At 41.8% G+C, this 24,682-nt stretch overlaps 2 protein-coding genes across 3 annotated transcripts; both read left to right on the forward strand.

Moving 5' to 3' along the window:
• Positions 1 to 1,914: 1,914 nt before the first annotated feature.
• Positions 1,915 to 8,773, forward strand: camlg (calcium modulating ligand). The gene is made up of 4 exons (XM_041952525.1): positions 1,915 to 2,195; positions 3,090 to 3,553; positions 4,163 to 4,228; positions 5,668 to 8,773. The coding sequence occupies exons 1-4, from the start codon at positions 2,045 to 2,047 to the stop codon at positions 5,857 to 5,859; spliced, it is 873 nt and encodes a 290-aa protein (XP_041808459.1). The 5' UTR covers positions 1,915 to 2,044; the 3' UTR covers positions 5,860 to 8,773.
• Positions 8,774 to 9,665: 892 nt separating this feature from the next.
• On the forward strand, positions 9,666 to 22,999 carry ddx46 (DEAD (Asp-Glu-Ala-Asp) box polypeptide 46). Of its 2 annotated transcripts, none has more exons than XM_041951863.1 (23): positions 9,666 to 9,797; positions 10,045 to 10,215; positions 11,418 to 11,540; positions 11,864 to 11,951; positions 12,049 to 12,217; positions 12,439 to 12,680; positions 12,814 to 12,924; positions 13,194 to 13,359; positions 13,982 to 14,102; positions 14,405 to 14,580; positions 15,029 to 15,150; positions 16,092 to 16,170; positions 17,237 to 17,319; positions 17,497 to 17,661; positions 17,883 to 18,045; positions 18,829 to 19,022; positions 19,158 to 19,295; positions 19,479 to 19,628; positions 19,830 to 20,057; positions 20,303 to 20,521; positions 21,879 to 22,023; positions 22,179 to 22,252; positions 22,446 to 22,998. In XM_041951863.1, the coding sequence occupies exons 1-23, from the start codon at positions 9,781 to 9,783 to the stop codon at positions 22,491 to 22,493; spliced, it is 3,192 nt and encodes a 1,063-aa protein (XP_041807797.1). In that variant the 5' UTR covers positions 9,666 to 9,780; the 3' UTR covers positions 22,494 to 22,998. The 2 variants fall into 2 exon arrangements, with proteins under 2 accessions (XP_041807797.1, XP_041807796.1); XM_041951862.1 differs by having other exon boundaries at positions 9,690 to 9,815; positions 22,446 to 22,999.
• Positions 23,000 to 24,682: the final 1,683 nt, after the last annotated feature.

The raw sequence follows: 24,682 nt of genomic DNA on the forward strand, positions 1-24,682 counted from the left end.
CCAAAGATACTTTTATACGTTTATTACTTGTACTTGATTTAATGTAATTTTACAGTTTTATTCAGTGACACATTTCCTGGAAAATGCAAAATTTCAGCAAAAAAAGCTAAATTTGAACAGTATCATCTAGCTTCTTAAAGCTGACATCAATCAATATTAAAACATGCTGTTTTTTGGAACAATTAAAAACCAGTAACATATTAATTATAGATTTTAAATCCAAAGGACAAGATTAAGAAAGGATATGTCCAATGAGGAAGAAAATTGTGTCTTATTGAGCTTTCATGTGACTCTTTAAAAAAACTGGCTGTATTGCATAAACAGCGACCAACAGCATGCAATCTATTCTCCTTCTACGCTGTAGGTGAGGAAAACCCAACAAAGTAATGCAGTTGTTATATTTCTCATTTTAAACGTCTCTTTCTCTTTAAGTTTCTTTACAGCTGAAACTGTAGCACGAAACAAAGGTGGCTGTTGTTATACCTCCATCACTGCAGCTCTGCAGGGTTGTCACCGAGCAGTGGCAACATATTTACCAGCCTTATCAGTCCACTGTTTGATTTTAAAGTCCCTTGCTCTTTCAACTTCAATTTGATGTCATTGTAGTTTTTTTTTTCTGTAACTCACGTGTCATGGATTTGATGAATAAGCCTTGGTGTGTTATAATTCAGGCTTTGACAGATCAGGCCCCCATTTGTACACCAGCATCAATAACCTAATTAATATATATTTTTTTTGTTATCTGTAAATATACTTGATATTCATGAAATAAATGGGCTTTTTATGACTGGACCTGCCTACAGCAGAATTGCTTTTTTGTGCTGTAGGTTTAAGAGGCTTAATGCAGTTTAACAGATGAAAGGTGACATTGTGCTCACTGCTGCACAATTTCACAACTGCAGGTCCTGTGTATTATGATGCAACACTTGTGTTGCAGTGCCAAAGTGCTTATGGAAATGAAGTTTTTAAACAGCCCCCAATCTAGGGATTGGAGCCTTACGTGGGTCATGAGAGCGTGAGACTGGGGCAGGAAATAAGAAAATCAAACTTTGATTACACTAAATGTTTCTCAGACTTTTCTCTAATCTTTGCTTTTGTCTTGAAAAAAGAAATTGGGAACTGCTGCTTTGAAGAACAAAGTGGAAAATAGTCCAGGGTTAGCATTTAGCATGCTTTCCAGGTTGGCATTAGGATTCACTGTTCCAATCCCTGAAACAATGAATAGGGGGGTGGCAGATGCCTGAACCTCTGTGTGCATCCAAGGTACATGTGTATGTACAAGACAAAAAGACAAATGTAGAAATAGGTATGCATAGACACTTTTTTGTCAGATTTAATAAAATTGCATACACATTGTCCTGTTTCATAAATCTCAATTATTGTGAAAATGGATGTACGTGCAGAGTCGTCTCAGAAAACTGAGGTCGACATGCATATAATCAGCTCTCAGTATTTAAATACCTGTCCAAGGTAAAAAGAACAGCAGAGAAGAGGTGCAGTTTCACTGAATGGTTTTGCTTCTGCACGGCCATTGATGCAGGTTGATTGACATCTTTGGATTTTAAGATTTCTAGGTTGTAGGAAACTGTGGTGGACATTTCTTGCTGTTTTCTGACATTCGTAGACTGAGATTAAATTGAATTGACTGCACCTTCTTCATTCGTGTGGCATGCATGTTTGTTTGTTTGATGTGCAAGCCTAGGGCTCCTCTAAGTCAAAAATCCCGGCCCTGCTGATTTACATTTTGTCATTTGGTTATTTTCTTGAGATTTTAAGCGCATCAGAAGCACATCACCACACCTCGAGCAGATTCAGACCTCTGTTTCCTGCAAGTCATCGTTGAGGGCTCGAAAACAGCCAGGGTACTCTGTCATGCCCGGCGGTGACGTCATCAGTGTGCGTCCACCGCTCAGACAGCGCTCGGTCATGTTTACCGTTTAATTCAGTGTTCTGGGGGCTTTTGTGTTGTCGCCCGTGAGCTGTTGGATCTTTATTTTGTATGCGTTGTAAATTCAGTCCGTAGTTCGCGCTAATTTATTTCGGCATGGAGTCCGGAGAGGCCAACGAGGAGAAGGGAGGCTCTCTGTCGGCGGCGCAGAGGAGAGCAGAGATCCGGAGGAGAAAACTGCTCATGAATTCAGAGGACAGGATGAACAGAATCGTGGGCTACGCCAAAAACGAGTCTGAGAACAACGGTACGCTGGAACTGACTCAGGTTACTCCTATATAGGACTGCTCGACGAGTCTGTTCTGTTGAAACATGTTACCAAGTCAAGTCGATTTTATTAATATATCAGAAATGTGCCTCAAGGGTCTTTGTAATTTGTACAGATTACGACACTCAGAGAGAGAGAGAGAAACAAGAGGAGAGGCTGAAGGTCCAGGCTAAAAAATATCTGGAATGAGGAGAGAGAAGAGAGGATGAGGAGGATGAAATGGGGAGAGAGAGTCAAACAGATGAGGGTTAGAAAGATGCTCTGGTTTTCAGGAAGTTTACAGTATTCTCATCGGCAGGACAAGCATGGAGACCAACCCACCGGAAAGGATAATGGTAACAGGTTCAAGAGCTGAAGTCATCAAAGAAAAACACAGTAACTCAAAGTTAAGCCAAAATGATGATGGGGAAGAAGGTCTATTCCAGGGGATGGATGCATGGAAGGAAAAGGCCCTGCAGCCTGGGACAGAGAGGAGCCCTGTACTCTTAGAGCAGGGAGCATGGCACAGAATGTAAAGTTTAAGAAGATCAGAGAGGTATGAAGGGCCGCCTTAAAGACTGATCTGACATGGATAGAGAGCCAGTTAAGGGAAAATAACACTGGTGTAATGCCAGAGCTTCTAGCTTTGATTACAATTCCAGCTGCAACCATTTGAAGACTTGTAGTAACAAGCAGCAGGCCTGACAACAAATGCAATTCACAGCATAAAGATATTCAATTTACAACATGAAACAGAGAAAAGCAGCAAATTGTTACATTTGAGAGATTGGACTTGGATTTTCCGTGATAAATAACTTTCATTTAACAATTAACATACTTATTGTTTCAGCACTAGTTCAATCTGATGTCACTGGTGTTGTCTCACATCTGCAGCTGGAGCGTCCCGTCGTCCAACAGAACCCCACTTCCACCTCGATCTCGACAGGACAGAGCCGTGGTCTTCATCCTCATCTTCGGCGAGGCCGTCGCCCTTCCTGCCGGAGGTTTCTGGGCTCGGCAGCCGCTCCCACAGCAGCACCCCAGAGAGGAGGGGCTCGCCCCTGCTGGGCTTCAGCGAGCCTCACGGAGGCTCTCTGGAGGACGACATCGCAGGGATCCGACAGAGGCCGAGGGGGGAGCGGGTATCGGACGACCTCAGCGGCTCCCCGCGCCGAGGCCTCCAGAAGTACCTGTCCCGTTTCGACGATGCCATGAAACTTCGGGGTCAGCTGGCCAACGAGAAGCCGGTCCAGGACGGAGGGTCTGACTCAGAGGAGTTTGATGCCTTCAGAATCTTTAGGCTCATCGGCAGCGTCCTCCTCGCTGTTTTTGTCAGGGTTTTTGTCTGCAAGTATCTGGTGAGTCGGCTCGCTGTGGACCCTGTGTTACTGTGATAACTGTGAGATGTGTGAGACATTTTTCTTTTTGCATGTTAACAAATGACAGTGTAGACACGAAAGTCAAACATGGGCCTATGATAGATCATTCAAAAGGCTTGGAGACACTATGTGACAAGCATTATCCAAGTAAGGCAATAATAATAATATTAAACTTTATTTATGTAGCGCAGACGGAGCAGACAATCAAAGCTGCATTATTCAAGCTAGAGCAGAGACCATTCACAAAAGAAATGTTGGAAATGATTCTGAATGATTTTGAACATATTTAAAGCCCCTGTGTGTGGGATAACATTTTTTTCTATTAGTAAGCATGTAGTACTTGAGAAAATGAGCTGATGTTACAGTGTTTTCACTTCCTGTCTCATATTATCTCAACTGTAAAGACATAGATTACAGATTTGCATCGTGACCTTTCACACACTGATTTCTGCACGCACTCATTTTGTGGTAATGTCACACACACTGTCGAGGTCTGACATCAGCCCACGTTTAGTGACATAATAATGTGCATCTGGCTGCTTGAGATTTTTGTCGCGGTAACGTGACGCTTATGTTTTTTCATTCTAGTCGATATTTGCTCCATTTCTGACCCTTGAGCTGGCCTACATGGGGTTGTCCAAATACTTTCCAAAGGTGAGTTTGCATTTGATTTTTTAATGATCCCTTTGCCGACGGCGTAATTTGGATACACGTCATATTGTAATGCTCGATGTGAAGAGACACTCTGGAGGGGTCAGTGTAGAAAGTAGCATGCGGGATTTTGATAAAGTTGGTTTTGTCATAATCTTGGTTGGTTATTGTTCCACGTTTAATTAGTTTTTATACTTGTCTTTACTGTCGTTTTTAGTTATAGAAGGTGAGAAAATGACATATTGCACCACAATAAAATATATATTCCGAAGGCCAACAGTCTTAATGAGTTGATCATCAGATCAACAGCAGTTTTGATGCTGTTTGAAGGAATAGTTTGTTTTTTGTTTTTTTTTGTAGAAAATGCGCTTATTTGTGTTCTTTCTGCTGGTTAGATAAGACGATTGAAACAGCTCTCATGTCTGTATGCTGAATTGAAGCTAGAGCCAGCAGGTTATTATCTTAACTTAGCATGAAGACTAAGAAGCACAGGGAAACGGCTAGCCTGGCTCTATCCACTGTTCAAAAATACACTGGGAGGCTGGCCGTGACTTCCTGATGTCCTGTTGTCACCGTGAGGTTCCCAGGCAACCGGCGGAGACTCCAGGAAGTCACTGGCTCTGCCAAACAGGAGTTCCAGTAACTCACTCTTAAAGATAACACAACATAATCCTTTATTAATCCCACAGCGAGGAAATTTGCAGAGTTATAGCAGCAGCATGATAGAAAGAAGCATCAGTTAAAAAAGCAAGATATGATACATAAGTAAACAATATAATAAATAAAACAGACAGTGGTTGAAGCTACATTTTTGCACAAAGGAAATATGATATTGCACATTTTATCATGCGCTGATATTGCAGGAGTAAATTTCTTAGTGCCGGTGTGTGTGTGTGGTCTACTGGGAGCAGTGTAGAGTCAGACAGCAGCAGGAAGGAAGGACCTGCAGCCACTGAAGGAGCTGCCTGGTCCTGTCAGAGCATCCTGCATGGTGTGGGACATGTTTTCCATCGCCTCCACCTGGTTGACAGAGCTGGCCTCCTTAACCAGTCTGTGAAGTCACTTCCTGTCGGCAGTCAAGACCCAGCAGATCACTCCATACAGGATGGCTGATGCCACCACAGAGTCAAAAAAGGTCTTCTGGACAGCCTGCTGCACTCAAAAGACCTGAGTCCCATCAGCAGATCCTCTTTGTCTTTTTTTGAACCTCAGACAGAGCGAGGCTAGCTGATTCCCCTGTTCCCAGTCTGTATGTTCAACAAAGCCTCCAGTTTTTAAAGTGTAAAAAAAAATGCTGTTTTTGTTTGTTTTCTATCATTTCTCTCACAATTTTCTGACATTTTATTCACTAAACATTTGATTGATTAACTACAAAAATAATCAAAAAATTGGATAAATCAACAATGAGGAAGTAATCGGTAGTTATACTCCTGTTCCTCCAGGTGGAGAAGAAGGCCCAGACCACTGTGCTGACCGCTGCCCTGTTGCTGTCCGGCATCCCCGCCGAGGTCATCAACCGCTCCATGGACACCTACAGGAGGATGGGTGACGTCTTCGCTGACCTCTGCGTTTACTTCTTCACCTTCATCCTCTCGCACGAGATCCTGCAGCTCATTGGTTCAGAGACTCCCTGATGGACCAGGAGGATGTCAATAACCCCACCCCCTCCTTCCCGCTTTCCCCTCCCTGTGTCTCCCATAGCAACAAGGCGTGGTCATTTACGTTGGCTGACGAGGGTTCGTTGTCGACGGTCTGGAAACGAATCCTCGCTGCCTTACGATCAGGGTCGCGCGTCAGCTGGACGAGTGCGCATTAATTCAGCGCTTCAGGATTCCGCTCAGCAACATGTGACCAGAGAGTTCAGTGTTTGTTTCACACCTTCAAGTCATTTTTACTCCGGACTGAAGCTGAGAAACAGAAAGACAGTCTGTGTTTGTTTGTGTGAAGAATGTAATCATGCTGAGGGATATTTATTTGTCAGGTCTAGCTAAGAAGAGGGTAATTGTCATATTCAGGAGTGGAGAACAGTGTAGTTTGTCATCAGTCTGCAGTCACAGGTTCCATTTAACTTATGAACAGAGAGCACTGGAGTCCCTCAAGAGCTCTGACATCAGTATTTTAAATATTCTGATATTTAATGTAAAACACACTATGGCAAATGTTTGCTAAATCACATAAAGTAATGGAACTGTTTTTTAATGCAATGAGCTACCTTCCAGTGCTGTGCATTACATCAGAAAAACTGGTGGAGCACGCGTCTACATCACTGCAGCGAGGTGAGAGGTTAAACCAATAGAGGGCAGCAAACACATGGTTTTCATCTGCTGTTGTTCTTTAAAAACTCAAATTGCTTACTCATTATTATGATTATTATTATAATGTGACTTATGGCCCCAGTGGCCATAAGCAGCAATTACATGATAATCATGAACGCTCACAACAACAGCGCACCTAAGAGAAGAATCATAAAGTCAGAGACCTGATTGAAGTTTTTAAAGTACTATTTGTGTCCGCATATTTATGTGCTTCCTGTAAAAGCTGCTAGGCGGGGACTTGTGTGGATATTGATTGGCGTTTTTGATAGCCAATAGGTGTTTACGGCAGCCAATAGCTCTGAATCTACCAGGACCAAACACACCCTCCAAGACAGTTAGACAACAGGGATTACAGCACCGAGTAGGTTTTCTTGGCTGCTAACTGAGCTAGCAAGCTAATGGCTGCCACAGCAAGTAAAGCTATCTGCCATCAGGAACCTCTGTAAACCACCTCAGTAACCTCACTGCACTCGCTGTCGTCTAACTAGCCTCTGTCCGCCTTGGAGGTTGTGTTCGGTCCCGGTGCTTTAATGTCTGTCATGACACGATTTACTTAAAGCTGATGGTAAATAAAATGAATTATCACCCTGAGTGCTTCTAAATCCTAATGATAATGAAGATTGTGAAGAAGCTGCACACGGTGGCATGTTCTCAGTGACGCAGACTCTTCAGCAGGTGTCTGACGACTGTGAGGTTGATGCTAAAATTCAAGGAAATTTGCAGATAGTTGATCTCCCAATGAGTGTACACCATAAAGATGATCTGATGGTTGTATTAGTCAGGGGTTGGGGTCAGTGCATTTTCCATTCATGCCATTAAATAAAATCCACTTCCTGGATTGACTGAATTCTAAGTGAATTGACCACATTGACCCTTGGAGTGAAGAGGTGCAGTTTGGTTCGTTATCTGTTATGATTGACAGTTGGCCGACTGGAGCAGAAAGCTTAAGCCAGAGTATCTCTAGGACTGACAGAAGCTGGTGGGTCAGTTTCCCCTCATGCATAAAATCGTCCTCTGCTAATGTGTCACAAATGGTACCATCACAGAGGTCCAACAAAGCATTTCCTTAAACAAAAGTGTAATTACATGGAGGTTTAAGACCATCTGAAAAACAGTTGCACTGGGGTTAGTCTCAAGAAGGCTTCAGTCTTTCTCTGATTCCTCATTTTTTTGTGAATTTGATTAATCTCAGAGATCTGATGTTGTCTTTCACACGTCCCCTCTGTTTTCTCTGTCATCTGTTTCACATGGAGAGCTTCGATCCCAGTCCTTATAACTCGAGCAGTGGTAGTACAGAAGGCTAAGGATGGCTGACGCACTCTGGATACAGGAAATAAATGAGTATGAACTGATCGAAGACAAGCGACTCCAAGCTTGTTATTTGGAGTCCAGAGATCGTGAGGAACCTCGGGCCTTCAGTTTGTTGGAGATTAAAAAGACAGAGTTTTTAAGAATATTAAAGAGTGTTTTGGGTTTTTTTTTTCGATTAATTGATTGGCGTCTTGAGAGCTCGAGCTCTCCTTCCGTTCAGGTGGATAAGAATCCTGTGTGTTTGTGTTGTGACCATCTACCGTGCTTTAGGGGATTTTCCGTTGCGATCTGTTATCCGGTGTTTAGAAGGGTCCACCTGTGTTATGAACAAGCTTTTCTTCCTTTGTTTAAGTCGTGAAGTCAAGAAGCATTTAACCTCTCAGTGTGTTATTTTGCACGGCTATGAGCTTAAAAACGCATTAAACTTCATACAGTAAATGTAGGTGTGTAATTAACGCGCCATTGACGGGAATGTTTTGGGTTTTAATGGAATGCACTGTGTCTGCAAATGAATGTGAGGCAGTGGGAGTTTGTTCGCTTTGTGTTTAGTAATTCTGGTGATGTGCTCTAATTTGTTCAAGCCTCATGCATACAGTAAAAACTTTATATATACTCTCTACTTCTGTGCTGTTATGTCCTCTCTCCATACTTTTTCCATTTTATCCAAATTCATTCATTAGTGTGAATATTTTTTTTTCATGTAAAGTAATTAGTGTGATTTCTCCGATGACTTGTCTGACCTACTTGATTGTTTTTGATAATGTTTACAGAATAACTGTTTTTAATGGCTATTACAGTATCTTGCATATTTGGATTTCAGTAACAAATGTAATGTTGATGTGATGTAAACAGTCTCTGCTTAAAAACGTATACAGGAATGAATAACCGGACAGTTCATACCAAATAAATACTACTTGTGTGACATACTCTGTTTTGGCTATCAGTTTATTTTATTTCTGGGGTATGTAACTGGGAACTTGCATATAAATAAGCGTTGCTGAAAACCTACTTTTCCCATGATAGTTTGCTTGTAGACCGTCCTTGAGAAAAGCCTTGAATTAAGATTGTAATTGCTCTAGTTTTATTTGATCAGTTTTGAAGTTGAGGAGCATTAGTGCCCCTGCACTGAGGGCCATGAGGGCCACCAGAAAAACGAATAGTTTCACTTTATTTCAATTCATTAACAAAAATTGTCCGAGTTAGAAGAGGACTTAGAGGTGTGGCTTGGCGACAATTCAGTATTAATGTGAGCACATATTGAGGCATTTTGTCTGAAATGACAGTGAAATGTTTGAGTGATTTAAATATACAGTGTGTAATTTTGGATACATTTTATGTATCAATATATACTTATTGGATACTGGAAAAATATTTCTTAATTGTTTGACATCATGGTATACATTTTGACCATATTGCTCAGTCATATTTAGAGGAAAACAGGAGTGTTTCTGTTTAGTTGTTGTAATAGTAATAACAGCAAACAGTATGCAAACATTATGCTAATAAATGCCTTTAAAAGCAAGAGAAATGAAAGTTCATTGAGAAAAAAAAATACACAAAACAAAACGGGAAATGACTAATACAACAGCAATAGATCAAGCTGTCTTCCCCTGTTTATTGTCCAAATGCCTTTGTCATCACTATTTTCTGTTAAATGTGGCAGGGTTAAAAATACAATTCACTCTGATATTTGTTAGAGCAAAAATATGTGTCACTCAGTTTCATTGAATTTTTGTAGTCGCCCGTCTGACCTCCCACCGCGGGGTGGCGCTCTACGCCGCTCAACCCACGAGTTTGTAAATTAAATTGTCGCAGTTTTCTTACGTGCAGGTTGAAAGACACAAACAACCGTCCACCGCATTACAGTCCTTCTTATCCGTAACTAATTTCAGTTTTTTTGTTTTACAAGACTAAATTTGTGGAAAAGCAATGGGACGTGAGTCAAGGTATGTCGGAACTACCAGGTCAGTTTAGTATGTTGAATCGATTGTGGCTAACTGTGGCTGCTAAACTTTAGCTGTTTTAATTTGGATTGCTAATTTCGATTAGCATGCTAACTGCGACATCCCAGTGTTAGCTAACGGCTAATCTCCTTGGAATATGAATGAAAAAGTTTTTATAAATGTAGTTTTCCATCAACAGTCTGATACCTAACTGCCAGCTATCGTGATTATTATTCTTTTTGGTCTTCAGACACTACAGGAAACGTTCCGCGTCTCGGGGACGGTCAGGTAGCCGGTCAAAGAGTCGCTCCCCGGACAAACGCTCCAAGAAAGACGACCGGGACCGCGACCGAAGCAGGAGGGAGCGGTCACGGAGCCGGGAACGCCGTCGGTCCCGGTCCAGAGACAGAAAACGAGCCAGGTGGGTGCTCTTCGCTATTGTAAGTTGACAACGCGTGAGTGTCAAAGAGAAAAACTGCAACTGTTTACACATAGCGGAACCAGACTGTCATTTTTTAACAACTGTTAAACCACCTGCAAATAGATTCAGGTCTGCTTGTATTATAGGTAACTGTAGCCTAATAGTACATGAGGGGGCTCTCATTTCTTCGTTTCACTTAAGCACTGATGAGATCTCAGACCACATACTATTCGCGCCACAATTTCTTCAACACATTTTATCCAGGGTACCTTTTGATTTTCGATGCAGTTTTTTTAGAGTTGTGTAATCCCATAAGTGCCTGATAAAACTAAGAAGAGACATGGAAGGGGGTCACTTTTTTACTATCAAAACTAGATCATGTTTTTGTTTTATCAATGACATGACCGCACTTTACACCTCCACCTCCACCTCCACCTGCACCTTCTGTGTACTTAACTTTTAGGTCCACACATATCCTTAACTAAATTATATACATTTTAGTATATTGGCACATTTCATTTTCATTGGCATATTTTATTGTCCACTGGTATATTTTATTCTGTCTGTAAATTTCACTGTGTATATTTTATTCTGCTTGTATATTTTATTCTGTTAGCACATTTCACTTCCATATTTTATTGGTTATTGTTTAGTATATTTTATTGCCTTAGTATATTTTCATTCTGGTATATTTTTAATTGCTTTATGAATATTTTTATTGCATGTTGGTTTATTTTATTTTATTGTAGTTATCTTAATTTTATTCCTTCTAATTTTCTTGTCTTTCTTACTATCTGTTCCTAACATGGGGGTTGCAATGAAAATTTCATTGACATGCTCAATGACAATAAAGACTCTTGAATCTTGAATCTAAAGACTCTTGAATAATAGGATAATATCCTATAGCAGCCATCATGAGATTTTACTTTTAGTTTAGAAATTCTAAGTGCATTGGGAATGTGTTGTGTTCATGACGTCATATCAGTTTAAAAAACGTTTTGAGAAAGCAACTGCAGTTTATTTCTGGAGGGTCTGAAAGTGGTTGAATATGCCCTAAAATCCATTATTTCAGTCATTGTTTTAGGAGCACCTGAGATAATGAACTAAGTGTGACAGTGTCCTGAGACGTGAAAGAAGCCAGCATTGTCTCCCTCTTAACTTTTTTGTTTTCCTGTCATGTCATGTTTGCCTTTGCTGCCCAGGCGCTCCAGGAGCAGAGACAGAAGGAGGAGCAGAAGCCGAGAGAGGAGGAGGTCAGGCAGCAGAACGCGAGCCCGGAGGTCCCGATCTGGTAGCCCCAGCAAGAGCAGAAGACCAGATGAAAAGTGAGGCTTAAAAAAAAGCACAAACAAAAAATTAAACATCTCAAGACATAACTGACAGCTCTGTATATATCGATACCAATATATAGTATTGGTATAATAAGTATATAAGTATATAACAATAAGTATAACTTACTGGCAAATGGTTATGATGGGTGGGTTTTCTGTCAAAGGTCTTGCAGATTTTCTCAACATGAAGCCAGTGAATCCTTCAAGAAAGTGCTTGAAGGATTTGAAGTGAAAATAACTTCAGTGTTCTCAGTTCAAAAACTCACAAGACTAATTTAAACATGCTACTGTTTCTCTCATTCTCTTCTTCCTCACAGGTCAAGAAGCAATGAGAAAGACAACATTGATCCGTTATCTGACAAGAAAAAGATTAAAGAAGAAAAAGAGGATGAGAAGGTTGAAGATGTAAGTTCCACATAATTAAGTTCTTGCTAACCTCTAAAAAGGTCAAGACATAGTAGATGGGGAAATATTTCTGATCTTCTACTTTGTGTTTATGTAGCAAGACTTTGATCAGAACAAACTAGAGGAGGAGATGAGGAAGAGGAAGGAGCGTGTGGAGAAGTGGAGGGAGGAGCAGAGGAAGAAGGCCATCGAAAACATTGGCGAGATCAAGAAAGAACTGGAGGAGATGAAGCAGGGCAAGAAGTGGAGCCTGGAGGATGATGATGGTGAGGATACATAACAACATAACATTAACCAACATCACTTTCATTTAAACTTGTCTGGGGTGTCACCACAAATGGCCTACCAGAGAGCCATGGTACATCTACTGAAGTTTTAGTTGACAGGTTCCCCTGTGTTTCGTTGTAGAGAATTCCTGTTGTCTACACGAGAAGGCAAAGTCCCAACTATGTAATGTCTTAGCCTTATAACTGACTCTGCATTTTAGATGACGACGAAGACATTTCAGCTCCAATGGAGGCCGATGACGATGAAGATGGGGAAGGGAAGGGGGAGAGAAAAGAGAAGGAGATAAAGGAGGAGAAGAAAGAAGAGGGTGAGAAGGAGAAGGAGACGCCCATGGAGCAGCAGGCCGAGGAAGACGATGTGGATCCTCTGGACGCCTACATGGAGGAGGTGAAACAGGAGGTGAAGAAGTTCAACATGGGAGCCATGAAAGGAAACGATAAGGTAAGTGCGAGGGGGAAAGTGCTGCATTGCTTTAGCCTGGAGCCAAGTCCTCTGAAGTTTAATGTTGTCAGGGTTATGGCGTGTCATTTTGAAATGCAGTTAAACACATTTTTTTTCTTTTCATCTTCAACAGAAAGGAGCAATGACAGTAACCAAAGTGGTGACAGTTGTTAAAACCAAGAAGGGACCTCACACTCACAAGAAGAAGGGTGAGCTGATGGAGAATGACCAGGATGCTATGGAAGTGAGTTGTTGTTCTTCAGTGTTTTGTTTGTGAAGGAGGTCACATGTTCACCTAGTTTCTTCAATATAGATAGATTTTCTTTCATCAGCTAAAAGCACTTTACTGCAACATTACTCTTCTCTCAGATTTAAAGTGTGTACCCATCTGATAACATTTCAGATTTACTGGTTTTTCATAAATGACATACAGACAGAGATACAGAGAAAAAAAAGCTTCTCCTAATAGAAGACACTAAAAACAATCCAAAATGTAACCGATGTGTTTGGCAGTACTCATCAGAGGAGGAGGAGGTGGATCTGCAGACGGCTCTGACGGGCTTCCAGACCAAACAGAGGAAGATCCTGGAGCCTGTTGACCACGGGAAGATCCAGTACGAGTCGTACCGCAAAAACTTCTATGTGGAGGTCCCTGAGCTCGCCAGGATGACTCAGGATGGTCAGTAATCTGAACACATGAGATTAAGATTACAGTAATGATTAGCTCTAATCCCACCACTGAGATTTTTAAAACAAAGATGGCCACATATCCCCTACAACGGCACATGATTTGAATTGATAAGTACAAGTACAGGCTTCTGCTGTCAGGATATACGGTGATATGCCTGCCAGATTATCAGACTGATGTTGTATTCATTGTGCTTGGTATGAAATTTCAGCACTTTTCTGAGTACTGATTGAAATGTTGCATCAAATATTTAAGTTAAATGCTTGATCAGATTCTTAGGCTGGTTTTCTTGCTCTTTGGTCAAATATTCAGATCAACCCTCAAAAAGTGTTCTTACGTATGTGGTTATCCATATTTTGGGTCAGTACATTTGTTGAATGGATGCTTTATGTTGACTCAGTTTTTGTCAACTTTAAAATAAACAATCTCAATATGAACCAGAGGTGCAAAATGCACTTAAACTTAACTTAAGCAAATACTTTGTTTTTCTAGCACAGTTTTCCTTGACAAACCTCTGTTGCTGCCTTGCAGTATATACATCAAAATATCTGTCTTTGTGAACCTTCACTACCTGTCTGACATCTCTCTGTTTGGCTTGTCTTAATGAATACAGATGTGACTGCATACAGACTGGAACTGGAAGGGATTACTGTAAAAGGGAAGGGCTGTCCCAAACCCATCAAGACCTGGGTGCAGTGTGGGGTGTCTATGAAGATCCTCAGTGCTCTGAAGAAGTGAGTCTCATTGATGGTGACTGCTGCAGTCATGGACGAGGCAGCTTTTTGGGGGCATATAGTAATTTAGCAATGATCTTTGCAACAAAAAATGAAAAAAGGTGATCAGTTTCCTGAAAAGACAGTTAGGCAGTTAGCGTGTGTTTAAATCGCTCCCACACTGATGTAGGTTCACATACAGAGAGAATCTTTACCCTCTCTCAGGTCAGCTGAAAATCATAATCAGATTGTTCTTGACACTTAATTATTTCTGAATGTAACCCACACACTGATTCTAATTTCTTTCTCCCAAATGTACCCAGGCACAGCTACGAGAAGCCCACCCCAATCCAGGCCCAGGCAATCCCTGCTATCATGTCGGGTCGAGACCTGATTGGCATCGCTAAAACTGGCAGTGGGAAAACCATAGCCTTCCTGCTGCCCATGTTCCGACACATCATGGACCAGAGGCCCTTGGAAGAGTCTGAGGGACCAATCTGTAAGGAATAGATGGTTTTATACTTCCTTTAGGCATCGCTCTAGCATTACAGAAATGTTTTTATGTTGATTATATTGAAGTAGAAAAATGAATAACCAAAGTGGTTTGAGGCAGAAAGTAAGAACTTGGATTACAAGAAGTGGAGCTGTGATGTCCTCCTCCTGTGCTTTACAGAGGTTTGGTTCAGGGCCCAAATGTAGGTCAACGGAAGACTAAAATAGGACCCAATTAATAATACTCACTGGCTGTCATGCTTCCACAGCATTTTGAATCTTCATCATCCGTCCTAAGAATCATTAAAATTAGTCTTACCTCAGTTAATGTTCTTGGCAATTTTTTTTTGTCTAAAAAGTTTTTAGACATATTGTTAAAACATTAAGTGATCAAAAAAGTTAAAGATAGAAAACATATTCTCTCCTCTCAGTCTGTTTTTCTCCCTCTGCCACAGCTGTAATCATGACTCCCACCAGAGAGTTGGCTCTGCAGATCACCAAGGAGTGTAAGAAGTTCTCTAAACCACTGGGACTCAGGGTGGTGTGTGTTTATGGAGGCACGGGTATCAGTGAACAGGTAAACACACACACACACACACTTATGTTGTCTGTTCACTTTATTTCGGGAAGGGCTTTAATTAGCTGACAATGACTTGACATCATAAGTACAACCTAGAACTGTCGGCCTTCGAGATACATTAATGTTGTCATGGCACCAGGAAAAAGACAATTTTTTTGTCTTTTATTCTTTCTTTTTTCATATTAAAAACCTGCGCACGGTGCTGGCTCAGAGTAACAAACAGCTAACTCCAGCTTGCTTCTTGAATTACAGTGACAGGTTGGTTGCTGGCTGTTCTGACTCACATAGTACTGCTTGTTTGTGCCTCTGCCTCCAGTCACGTGGTGGGTTCATTGCTGAGAGAAAGCTGTGACAGCAACAGGTTGAGGACCGGTTGATTTTTCTTCTCTGTTGGCTCATCTGTGCTGCCTTGGGTTGAAAATCCGATTCTAGATCTGTTCTTTTTTAACGTTAAATTTTTTTTCATTTTATTAATAGATTCAGTACTTGTGATAATATTTCATGTACAATTAACAGAAATCATATTGCTTTAAGCAAGTTCTTTCCAGAAAAGTCTCAGTCTCAATACGTTTGATGCATCATGGGTATTTGTAGCCTCTGTTGATAAGGAAGAAGAATGCGTGGAATGAAAACTATCTATCTGGTTCTGCTGCATTGATTTTGACCTTGTTTTTTAAAAAAACTGCCCATCATGAGTCTGACAATCTTATTGGAGTGTGTTGCTGAATTGATTGAGTTTACTTTTAAACAAAGCAATTTATCCATTAATTAAGAAAATCACAAACAGCTTTAATCTAATGAAATAACAATTTGTTGCAACCTAAGCTTTGTACTGACTTTGTTTATATGGTCTGTAAAATAAGTTAAAGCCGCTTTTTTTGGTCAGCTGTTATGTTTGGACAGCTGTTAATACCGTCAGTTGTTGTTGTCTCTTCTAGATTGCTGAGCTGAAGAGAGGTGCTGAGATCATCGTTTGCACGCCGGGAAGAATGATTGACATGTTGGGGGCCAACAGCGGTGAGTTCACACGCCTTGACCCTCTCACTTCTTCATTCTGATAGGATGCCACGCTTTTTCAATGCCTTGTGAGCCTTTTGTTAATTACCTTGCATGGAATAAATGTAACAATATGATAAAGTATATAATGAACCAAGTCAGTACCACTTACTAAACTGTTGACATTATTTGACCACCTTTGGGATCAGTCATATCCACAAGACAGTGATGTCTTTCCTGAAGATCAGGGCAAGCAGAGGTAGGTGGACCTGGTGCTGCCTCCGTGGCTCTTCAAACTCCAAGCCAGAGATGACCAAAATGTTTGCTAAATGTATTGTGACGTGAGAATAGCTTGATGCTCAACCAGGGTTCTACAGTGTTCTTGTTTTAGTGCCAGTAGTCGCATAAATAATAATAATTTCAAGTTGCCTAGAAGAGATATAATTGCATCTTGATATTTAAAGCTCAGATGGAGATTTACAAGTTTTCACAGATCTGTAATATGTCACTGATCTGCCTAATTATCTTTAATTTGGAGCTCATGTGGCTTCTGACAATAAATATCATTGTAGAGCCCTGTAGCTTTGCATAAATATGTGAAGAAATGTGTTTGGAAATATTGTTGTATTCGCTGACCCTTTTTTATTATGCATATGTAAGTCTTTAATTATACTGTAACAGGAGGGGTTTTTGTTGTTTCCACACATGCGAGGTAATCTGTAATATGTTTCCCTTGTAGGTGAAAAGGCGCTTGGTCAGATAATGCTTGATGGGGCTCCATCTCTTGTATTGTATCTTGAGGCTGTTTTCTGACTTTTACAGGTCCCTCATGCCCCTGAGATGGTACGCAAGACCAGAGTCCACCAAAAACCAACAAAAAAATAAAAAGCATATTGAAAATATAAATTAAATAAAACCCTGGCCACTTCAAACTATTCCTCAGAACAGAAGAATATGCTGAAGTTAGGATGTCTTGTAGTAGTGTTATCCTGAAAAATGTCTGTGTTAGGAGTTAAGAAGAAGAAGACAGGACTGACTTTTCTTGAAGTCATCTCTTTTCCTCACGCTCCTCTCTCTTGGTGTGTAGGTCGAGTCACCAACCTGCGGCGAGTTACATATGTGGTGTTGGATGAAGCAGACAGGATGTTTGACATGGGCTTTGAGCCACAGGTGGGTGTTTCCCAGATTTATGTTAGCATACACTGTGTTACAATACTGCCAGTTTCCGTTACCTTTAATTTTATGCTTCCCAGTAAAGCAGAGATACATAAGCTTACAAAAGTTACAAAATATTAATGAGTAGACAAAGTTGACTAACCTCCAGGTGTCATCTGCTTCCTCGACCAGGTGATGCGTATTGTAGACAACATACGTCCAGACCGTCAGACTGTCATGTTTTCAGCCACCTTCCCCAGAGCCATGGAGGCGCTGGCTCGTAGGATCCTGGCCAAGCCCATTGAGGTCCAGGTGGGAGGCCGCAGTGTCGTCTGCTCTGATGTGGAACAACACGTGGTAAATCATCTACGTTTCATATCTATCTCGCTGAAGAAAGATTTATTTCTAGGCCACATTTGGGATCTTTGTCCAGTATCTAGGCACACTCCACTGGCCACACTTTAGTTTTTGATAGTTTAGTTTTTTGTTTTTTTTTTTAATTCATATTGGTAACCTGGTCCAAATCAGACCCCTCATCTTTGTCCATCTCTCTCCTGTGTTTGCATTTGTTTCTGTAGCTGGTGATTGATGAGGACAAGAAGTTCCTGAAGCTGCTGGAGCTGCTCGGTCACTACCAGGAGAAGGGCTCGGTCATCATCTTTGTGGACAAGCAGGAGCATGCAGACGGACTGCTCAAAGACCTGATGAAAGCCTCGTACCCCTGCATGTCACTGCACGGAGGTAAGGGGTCACATTTTTAGATGCACCGATTACATCTTTGATGTTTTTACAATTTCCTGTAGTAATCCAGAATTCCAAATTTGTGGCAGTGAACTCAAAAAGTCAACGTAAATGTGTTAACAAATGTATTAATCTCAATGCAAGGAATTATGAATAACCTGGTTAAGACAGGTAGATTTCTGCTGGAGTAACAGCTGAATCTGTTGGGGATAGAAATGTCACAATCAGAGGATCCTTCGTTCAGTATGAAGAGCAGAAAGTACGAAGAAAGATACGAAAAGAAAAAGAATGAAAAAAGAAATGGTGGTTATTTTGGACCTAAACAACAATGCAAAATTTTATTTGCAGAAGTCCAAATTGTCATATATGGAAAACTTAAATCACATGTTGGTGATATGGGGGCATCTCATCAAACCTGGGGTTTTGGGGAGCAGTTTCCTGATTTCCTGCTCTGCTAGCACAAATAGAAGATCAACTATAATCCAGTTGGACATTTCGCAACTTATATTAAAAGTATGTACACTGTATAGAGTGTAATGTACAGTCCACTGCCAGACAAATAGTTTGTCTTTGCATACAGTGTGAATGGATCAAGTAAAACACTTGCTGCATATGAAATAAATACATTCACTATCAAAGGCTCTGATTCCTGCCAGCAGAACCCTGTAGATCGATGAAGGTGAAATAACCCACTTTGAGGAGCGTCTGATGACTGTTTTCTGCCATATGATATGTCATATGTCATTTGGTATTTCATCTATTCCTTTTCTGTTGCCCTTTTAGGAATTGACCAGTATGACAGAGACAGCATCATCAATGACTTTAAAAATGGAGCATGCCGTCTGATGGTGGCCACCTCTGTGGCTGCCAGAGGCCTGGACGTCAAGCAGCTGATCCTGGTGGTCAACTACAGCTGCCCCAACCACTACGAGGACTACGTCCACAGGGCCGGACGCACAGGCCGAGCAGGAAACAAGGTCAGTTGCTTAAAACTGACTTTGTGCTGTGCTGAATGTGTGTTTGGTGCTTATCTTTCATAGCTCTCTGTAAATGGCTGTTTACTATGTAAATTTCAATCTTAACACGTCTCTATGTCTTGTTCCCTTGTCCAGGGCTACGCCTACACCTTCATCACAGAGGATCAGGTTCGCTATGCTGGTGATATCATCAAAGCCTTGGAGCTGTCCGGCTCTCCTGTCCCACCTGAACTGGAGCAGCTTTGGGCCTCCTTCAGAGACCAACAGAAAGCGGTAAGAAGAATTAATGAAACTAATAAATATGTTTAATCTGTGGTGTCTCAATTAGCAAGTCGACCCAGTTACGTAATCTAGGAACTTCATTCATTATTTTTTACTGTTTCAAAAATGGTCTTTGAGAAATAAATGAACTTTTTTCCTCGTTCTCTTTTTTGCTCCCCTCCTTTTTCTGTGCAGGAGGGTAAGACCATTAAGAGCAGCAGCGGCTTCTCAGGAAAAGGCTTCAAGTTTGACGAGACAGAACATGCCTTGGCCAATGAGAGAAAGAAGCTGCAGAAAGCTGCTCTCGGACTGCAGGACTCTGATGATGAGGATGGAGCCCTGGATGTGAGTAAAGACTAAATTTCATTGTTTGTTTCATGATCTAAAATTTTAAATTGGCCACAAAGTTCAGCACTCAAATGTTTTTAAGCATCATATTAAAGATTTATTTACTTTTTGGTATCTTTACGGTGCCATCCTCCCAGTGACAATTACAAATTGATGCTTATTAGTCATGTGACCATCTGAATTATCCCCCCTCCTCAGATTGAGGAGCAAATCGAGAGCATGTTCAACTCCAAGAAGAGGGTGAAGGACCTGTCTGCTCCCGGGGCGGCCGCCGGTGCTGCAGGAGCAGTTGCCGCCACGGCAGCCGTCCCTGGAGGGCTGCCAGGCCTCGGGCCCACGTCTGCTGGAAACATCCAGAAACTGGAGATGGCCAAGAGGCTTGCGCTCAAAATCAACGCTCAGAAGAACCTGGGCGCCGAGGCTCAGGTAAGTTAAACTGAGATAATGATGATGACTCCTCAGTGCAGGTGCGTCTGTGTTCGCTGTGAGACTTGGAATGCCATTTTTGTCTATAAATATAATGCCTGTAAATCATCACATACTGCACTTGGTGACGATTAGTTCAAATGCATTTGTGTGTCAGTCAGCAATTTGCAAAATGTGCAGTTACTTCCATTCTTTTTTCCCCCCACACGGACCAAATACCAAGCTGGTTTTCTCGTCATGCACAGGACGTGATGCAGCAGGCCACCAACGCCATCCTGCGGGGCGGCACCATCATGACACCCTCGGTGTCAGCCAAGACCATCGCAGAGCAGCTGGCGGAGAAGATCAATGCCAAGCTGAACTACACCCCCGTGGAGAAGCTGGAGGAGGAGCGGCAGGCGGCTGAACAGGCTGAGACCGTCAAGCGATACGAAGAGGAGCTGGAGATCAATGACTTCCCTCAGGTCAGCAGCACACAATGCAGGGCTGTACCAACCATATTTAGCAGATTCTTGTTTTATTTTTCAGCTTTTAATGTTTTTCCCTACCCCAGATGAGCTTCAGTGAGTACCACCAGCTGTAGTCACATTAGACTTGCCTTTATAAGTGCCCAGAAGCAACAGATAAGGGATGAAAACAAAGAAGAAATGTTTATCTTTGAGTTACCCTGATGTCTTTGTTTACAGGTTCAGGGATTTTTTTAAGTCTCTAAAAACTTGATTAGTATTTCTGTGTATATGTGTATATTACTATTTATTAAGTTTTTTGAGCTCAGAAACTCAGCTAATCTGCTTCATAAACAACCTCACAGCTGTCATGCGACCGATTTGAAATGTTGCTGAATTCTGATTCGTCCTCAGAAGTATGTGACATCACCTTTTTTGTCCCAACTGAGCCCCGTTCACTTCAAAGTTAATTTAAACACAAGATACTTGTGCTCAAAAAGAGGATTCATTCTCAGTGAAGAACCTTGGAGCTCTAATCTGCCTCTATACCTGCCAAAGAGCAGGTATAGAGGCATATAACACGTCTCTGGGGGTCATCGGGTGGAAACCTCCCTTCAACAGTGTTTCGCCAACTTAGTCCCACTACACCTCCAGGAGGTTAGGCAGTGAACTCCGGCGTCCCAGAGTCACCCCCCCTTGTGCCAGTTCACACTGCTCCTACACAATCCAAACAGCACCGCCACGTTCAACTGACCCAGAGATGCTCCAAGTAGTGGCCAGTACCGATGCTACCATTTAACTATTGCTAATGCTAATGCTAACCGCTAAGAAGAACAGAAGAAGACAATACAGTTCCGATGCTACCATTTAGTTAATGTTACGTGCTAACCGCTACCTGCTAAGAGGAACAGAAGAAGACAATAAAGCTAGATTCACCTATACTGTTAATGTTAATTGCTAGCTACCAATACTAACTGCTAAGATACTATCATACTCTCACCGCTTTAGCTATTGTTAGCTGCTACAATGCTACCACAGGCCTAGATGCCACATGTAACTGCCGATTGCCACACTACCATCATCTACCCCTGCCTCTCACCAACTGCACCCGTTCACTTCAAAGCAGTAAGAAGAGAAAAGGCACATGAGAAATAATCAAAACTGTTAGCATGGTCATGTCAGACTCCGTCGCTCAACATGATCATGAAATTTAGATTTCAGGGCCTTTAATTTTAAAAATCCTATTCATGAAACTATGCTGTGTGTGTTTTTCTCTGCTGAAGAATATATTAATTTTCTGCTTAGATGGAAATTCTCGGTCAAATACAGAAAGAATCCAGTCTCCTAAAGTGTTGCTCATTTTGTGCTTCCTCAGACGGCCAGGTGGAAGGTGACTTCTAAAGAAGCTCTGCAGAGGATCGGTGAATACTCTGAGGCCGCCATCACCATCAGAGGAACCTATTTCCCTCCAGGAAAAGAGCCAAAGGAGGGAGAACGCAAGATCTATCTGGCTATTGAAAGTATGTGCCAGGTGTTAATTTTTACACTTTGATAATGAAGTTCCCACTTTTTCTTGTAACTGTGAGCTCTGAATTAACTTCTAATGCAGTTTCCTGTTTTGTTGTGTTGGATAGAACTTCATATGCTGTCTATCAATCTTATGTTTGCCTTCTAGGTGCAAATGAACTGGCTGTGCAGAAAGCCAAAACGGAGATTACGCGGCTAATCAAGGAAGAGCTCATCAGATTAGTAAGCATCTCCTTCCTCTTAAAATCAATAACCAGTGCTGGATATCCTGCAGATTTCGGGATAAATAGGAGCCTGTGTCAGACTTTTATCTTGCACTAGATCTTTAGGGCAGGAAACATAGACATGCTGGTTATTCTTCAGCAAATATCTATGAAATATGTCGCTTATTGTCTTTTCTTTGCCCTTCTTATAGCAAAATTCCTACCAGCCTACGAGCAAAGGCCGGTACAAAGTGTTGTAGAGGAGGAAGCAAGGTTCGATGGTGGATGTCTCTGCAGCCTCCTGTCATCTCCACAATTTCATCAAAGCGATTGAAGAATATTTTAGTCTATATTTTTAATGTTTCCTTCGATCAAGTTTTGTGTCTTTTTTTTTTTTTGGTTTCCTCTGTGCTTCAGTCCCTGTTGATTTTATATCTATTTTTGACCTCCGGTGTCATCGAACTGTCACAATTCTGCAATGAGCGATCTGTAATATGTCTTCAAATAAAAGGCATTTTCTTTAATGTTATTTTGTTTTTGGTCAGGTTTTACTCTTGTATGCAGAAGCAACACACCAACCATAGTCTTTATGAAGAGATGCTCAGATGAAAGATGTTTTTACTTTTTCCTCACAATAAAGCCAAGTGTTGCGAAGGAAATGAACTTGATTTGTGCAGCTGTTTGCATTAACAAATCTGCTTTATAACTGTACTCTTACCGACTGTTTCAATTATTCAACAGGCTTTCGTTTGTATATTATTCATCAGTAATGGGTGGTGCTGTTTGGTGAGCACTGAAACTGAATAATGGCTCAAATTCGGGACTGTGACATTAAAAAATAAAGCGTGCTTTTGCTGCTTTATCGCCGCTTGCTGGATTTAGGCAGTTGTGTGGGTTTTGAAGCGAGAGCAGCGTTTTGGATGAGGTTCAGGAGGGGAAGGAGCAGAAGCCTCCCCGTGCACGCCGCTCTGCGCATGCTCAGACTGCGCTCCCGTCTTATTAATTTTTAATGGAAAATGGCTGCGTTTCTTATCCAAACCTCTGGAGCTGGGAGATAAAAACGCGTCTGTCGGAGCCGTCTGTCGCCCGCGCCGAGGCGAGCCGATGCGGGGGTGAGCTGCTGGCCAGCTGGTGTCCTGTGCTGCGAAAATATTCGGGGAAATGGATCGACTCGCGCTTTGAGGGATGAAAGATCATTTTTCTCCTTAACCCTTTCCGCTCCGAGATCTGCGAACAATCGAGGTACAGTAACCTTTAGTGCTAATGCAGGCAGCGGGAGGGTGTGTTTTACATTCAATGTCTGGCCTGGGTGGAAGCCGTCAAATCCAACATCGGCGCACATTTTAAACCCCCTTCTCACAAACCCGTTATCCGGGCCAAAGCGTGCTAAATTCAGCCGTTTGGGTTGTAACGTTACACGGGGGCAAAGTGACACCGAGAGTGGGAGGCTGTGTCGTCTGGACGCAAAGATGCGGAATGCATGTGCGTGTTTTTTGTGAATGAATATTACTCCAGACGGTGTAGTGTATGCGATAGTAGAGTCCACACCTCCCTGCATCCTGTGTCCTCCTTTAATAGAGATCTGAGCAGCAGCAGTCCGTCCTTTCCCCTCTCTGCAAGTATTTATAGCCTCGTAGCACTTATGAGCTGCAATTAAAGAGCAGCGTGTGTGTAAACGGGATGGGAACTAACTGTGATCACTGGTTGGTCCTCTCACCGCCCCCTGCACGAGGAGGTCAGAGGTCAGGGTCAGCTGCAGATCACCAGCTCCTAGGGGTTCAGCATCTTGCTCAAAGGCACTTTAATAAGGTTTATGTTTGTTCTCAAGACACTTTGGAGTGATTGTCCCCAACATCGCATTTGTACATTTCTACTCATAACTGGGTTTGACCCAGGCAAAATAACATAATAATAATAATATTTCAAAATGTTGTTAAACAAACAAACAAAAATCAGCCAGAATTTATGGTTTTTGATGCACAGGCTCGGAGAAAACTGAGTGTGAGCTTATATCAGGAGAAGCCCCGTTCAGACAATAACCTATTTTGACAAGCACCGTGTTCGTAACAAGATAAATGTGAATCAGAAGACAAATGTTTAGTCTAAAGCAAACAAACTCTTACATGTAATCACACTTTTAGTGTTACCGTTTATATGCGTCAAGTGAATTTGCTCACTGTATTGCTTTATTTTGAAAGTGGCTCCTGCAGTGTGGAACTTTGTCTCCCCTTTCTGGCAGTGAGAGTTATGCTGCCTATAAGTGGAACTCGTGAGCTCGTGGTCATGATGCGAAGTCGTGTGCACGATATGCTTGGCGTCCAAGTGCATAAATCATGAGGACACCGCTGCTAGGCAACGGCAACATGTTGGCATCTAGAAGCCACAGAGGCTAGCAGTTTAGCATGCTAGCGAGCGGTAGCATAATGCAGGTAATGCAAAGGCATGATGA

The sequence above is a fragment of the Chelmon rostratus genome, chromosome 14, assembly GCF_017976325.1.
Source record: "Chelmon rostratus isolate fCheRos1 chromosome 14, fCheRos1.pri, whole genome shotgun sequence".
NCBI classification, from domain to species: Eukaryota; Metazoa; Chordata; class Actinopteri; order Chaetodontiformes; family Chaetodontidae; genus Chelmon; species Chelmon rostratus.

What these genes read in the sequence shown, in the direction of transcription:
- camlg (XM_041952525.1), top strand. Translation starts at nt 2,045, where the DNA reads ATGGAGTCCGGAGAGGCCAACGAGGAGAAGGGAGGCTCTCTGTCGGCG. An exon ending in AAACGAGTCTGAGAACAACG is followed by an intron (nt 2,196 to 3,089) that starts GTACGCTGGAAC and finishes TCACATCTGCAG; the next exon opens with CTGGAGCGTCCCGTCGTCCA. An exon ending in TGTCCAAATACTTTCCAAAG is followed by an intron (nt 4,229 to 5,667) that starts GTGAGTTTGCAT and finishes CTGTTCCTCCAG; the next exon opens with GTGGAGAAGAAGGCCCAGAC.
- ddx46 (XM_041951862.1), top strand. Translation starts at nt 9,781, where the DNA reads ATGGGACGTGAGTCAAGGTATGTCGGAACTACCAG. An exon ending in ATGAGGATGGAGCCCTGGAT is followed by an intron (nt 19,629 to 19,829) that starts GTGAGTAAAGAC and finishes CCCCCTCCTCAG; the next exon opens with ATTGAGGAGCAAATCGAGAG. An exon ending in AGATCAATGACTTCCCTCAG is followed by an intron (nt 20,522 to 21,878) that starts GTCAGCAGCACA and finishes GTGCTTCCTCAG; the next exon opens with ACGGCCAGGTGGAAGGTGAC.